General features: G+C 62.9%; 2 protein-coding genes across 2 annotated transcripts in view; both read left to right on the plus strand.

The window, feature by feature from the left end:
• PTSG_06479 (uncharacterized protein) overlaps nt 1-1,281 on the plus strand; it is a gene marked incomplete at both ends in the record, with an annotated part of 3,161 nt that extends 1,880 nt beyond the window's left edge. The window contains 3 exons of the mRNA XM_004991804.1: nt 15-101; nt 253-387; nt 579-1,281. Coding sequence (XP_004991861.1) covers nt 15-101; nt 253-387; nt 579-1,281 — 925 coding nt within the window. The remainder of the gene's footprint in view (nt 1-14; nt 102-252; nt 388-578) is intronic.
• Nucleotides 1,282-1,351: 70 nt separating this feature from the next.
• The window catches only part of PTSG_06480 (uncharacterized protein), a gene marked incomplete at both ends in the record, with an annotated part of 3,645 nt that continues 2,255 nt past the window's right edge, over nt 1,352-2,741 (plus strand). Inside the window, 2 exons of the mRNA XM_004991805.1 lie at nt 1,352-1,931; nt 2,054-2,724. Of these exons, the coding sequence (XP_004991862.1) occupies nt 1,352-1,931; nt 2,054-2,724 (1,251 nt within the window). The remainder of the gene's footprint in view (nt 1,932-2,053; nt 2,725-2,741) is intronic.

Below are 2,741 nucleotides of genomic sequence, written 5' to 3' on the forward strand. Positions count from 1 at the left end.
ATCGACGACTGCAGCCCCAACCCTTGTGGCCCCGGCACCTGCACAGACCTCGTGGCAGACTTCACGTGCTCCTGCGAAGGCACGGGCTTCCAGGGCGACCTGTGCGCCCAACGCGTGCAGTGCCCAGCACCGGCAACTGCGGATGCAGCCACCATCACGTCCCAGTCACCAGGGGTGGACGTCCACTTTTGAGGACTCTGTTGTGTACTCGTGCCACTCCGGTAACGTCGTTTACAACACCACATCCGGCAGCACGCTCACCACGCTCCTTCCCCCAGACAGCACGCCTGCCTACATGACCTCGTTCACCCGCACGTGCCGGGCCGATCAGACCTACACCAACACGGAGCTGGCGTGTCGTGACGTCAACGAGTGCGACCCAGACGCGTATGCAGCCTACACGGCCGCAACCGGCAACAGCAGTCGTTCAGCACGGCGTGCCAAGACGCATGCACCAACACAATTGGGTCGTTTGAGTGCTCCTGCCCTGCCGGGTTTGAGCTGCAAGCGGATGGGCGCTCGTGCGATGTGCTGTCGTGTGGGCTGCCGCCTTCTCGTCCCTTTGCCACCGTGGCCAGCCAAGACCAGCCCCGCACCTACCAGCAGCAGGCGCTGTACACGTGCGATGATGGCTACACCACCACGGGCGATGCACAGGCTGCCGCCACCTACACGGCTACCTGCACGGCGACAGGCAACTACACGTTCCAAGGGACGTGTGTGGAGGTGGACGAGTGCGCCGCCCAGCCGTGCATGAACGGCGGCATGTGCACGGACCTGGTGAACGCGTTTGAGTGCGCATGTGTCGGCGAGTGGGGTGGCCCGACGTGCAGTGATGACACCAACAGGCCACCAGAACGCATCTCCCTCAGTACCACGCGCGTGCCAGAGAACACCTTCCCGCTGCCTCTCGTCACTGTCACTGTGGAAGACCCAGACACCCACCAGAGCCACACGCTGCAGGTGCTCTCATCAACACCACCCGGTGTCATTGTCGTGGCAACGACAAATGGTGGCAGTAGCAGTGGTGGTGCAGGTGCAGCTTCTCCCACTCTGGAGATTACGCGTGCACTGGACTTTGAGGTGGATGGGTCGGCCATCGAGGCTGTCGTGCGTGCAACAGACAACGGCACCATTTCCCAGCTGTCGGCTGACTTTCTTGTGCGCATCAACGTTGAGGACAACAACGACGCGCCAACAGCCGTGTTGCTTGATACCACCAGCATTGCAGAGAACACGCCTTGTATCCCGCATCAGCACCGTGGACCAAGATGCTGGTGACACCTTCACATACGCACTTGTGTCCCCGCAAGGCTCAACAGCCGCTGCAGCCTTTCAAATCGCGGGCGACATGCTGCTGGTCAAGTCTGCAGTGCCGCTCAATCACGAGGCCAACCCTGTCGTCACCACATCCATCTCCTCCATCGACAACAACGGCGCCGTCGTCACGTCCACCTTCAACATCAGCGTCGCTGACATCAACGAGCCGCCCACAGACGTGGTCGTGCACGCCATCAACGACACGTCGCAGCAGCTGCTGCAGCAGTTCCTTGTGCCAGAGCAGCCAGCACATGCCACAACAGCAGCGCAGCCGTGGCTGGTGGGCGCCGTGCGCGTGCTGGATCCGGACACGGCCGACGCCACCGCAGACCCGCATCCGTTTGTGTTTGACGTGTCCCCAGCCGGTATTGCCTACATTGAGAACCAGCAGCTGTTTGTCGACCGGTCGGCACTCGATTTTGAGTCGCAGTCGTCCTTCGTCATCATTAACGTCACCGCGCGCGATGCCCGCGACAGCTCCCTTGCCGTGTCACACCAGTTCACGCTGCTCGTGCAAGACTTGAACGAGTCGCCCTCATCTGTCGTCCCCAACGGCGTGTCCTTCCATCTCCGAGCATGCGCTCCCGGGCACCGTGGCCGGCTCGCTCACCGTACAGGACCCAGACAGCATCGCCAACGACACGCACACGTTCCTGCTCACCGACGCCTCTGGCAAGTTCGCGCTCGTTCCAGGCAGCGACCGACCGGCGTACGGTGTAGCTGGTGCTGGCAGCGGGCGCGACGCTGAACTACGAGGTGCGGTCCGTGTTCGTTGTCACCGTCACCGCGACGGACCAAGGCGGCCTCTCCGCCACATCGCAGATCCTCGTGTCTGTGCAGGACAGGAACGACGCCCCGACAACGCCCACCATCACCAGCAACAGGCTTCCCGAGAACACGACGGCGCTTCCGTTCGTCGTCGGCACGCTGCAGGCCACGGATGAGGACGCGAGCCAGATGCTCCAGTTTGCGATTGACAGCATCGATCCGCCACACGTCGCGCCCGTGTTTGCGCTAGACGGTGCAGCACTCGTTTACGACAACACAGACAGCCCGGACGTTGTCGTGAGCCACGAGACGACGCCGACCATTGCCTTCACCATCACCGTGCAGGACTCGGGCGGCCCTGGGGACAACGACCCACCGCTCAGCACAACGACGGACATTGTTGTTCGCGTGGTCGACAGCAACGACGCGCCACAGGGCTTGGTGCTCATCAACGCAACAGCGGCCGTCCCGGAGAACGCAGTGGCCGGCACCTTCGTTGGCACGCTCGCGGTCACGGGCGAGGACATGGGCGAGACCATCACGTTTGAGATTCTGCTTGGCGGTGAATTCCTGGCCGTCGCCACCCCGCAGCCCACCGCCTGCTCCGGTGGTGCTGGCCTGTGCACTGCGGATGTTGTCACGACGACACCGCT

Source organism: Salpingoeca rosetta (assembly GCF_000188695.1).
Source record: "Salpingoeca rosetta unplaced genomic scaffold supercont1.18, whole genome shotgun sequence".
In the NCBI taxonomy this organism is placed as follows: domain Eukaryota; class Choanoflagellata; order Craspedida; family Salpingoecidae; genus Salpingoeca; species Salpingoeca rosetta.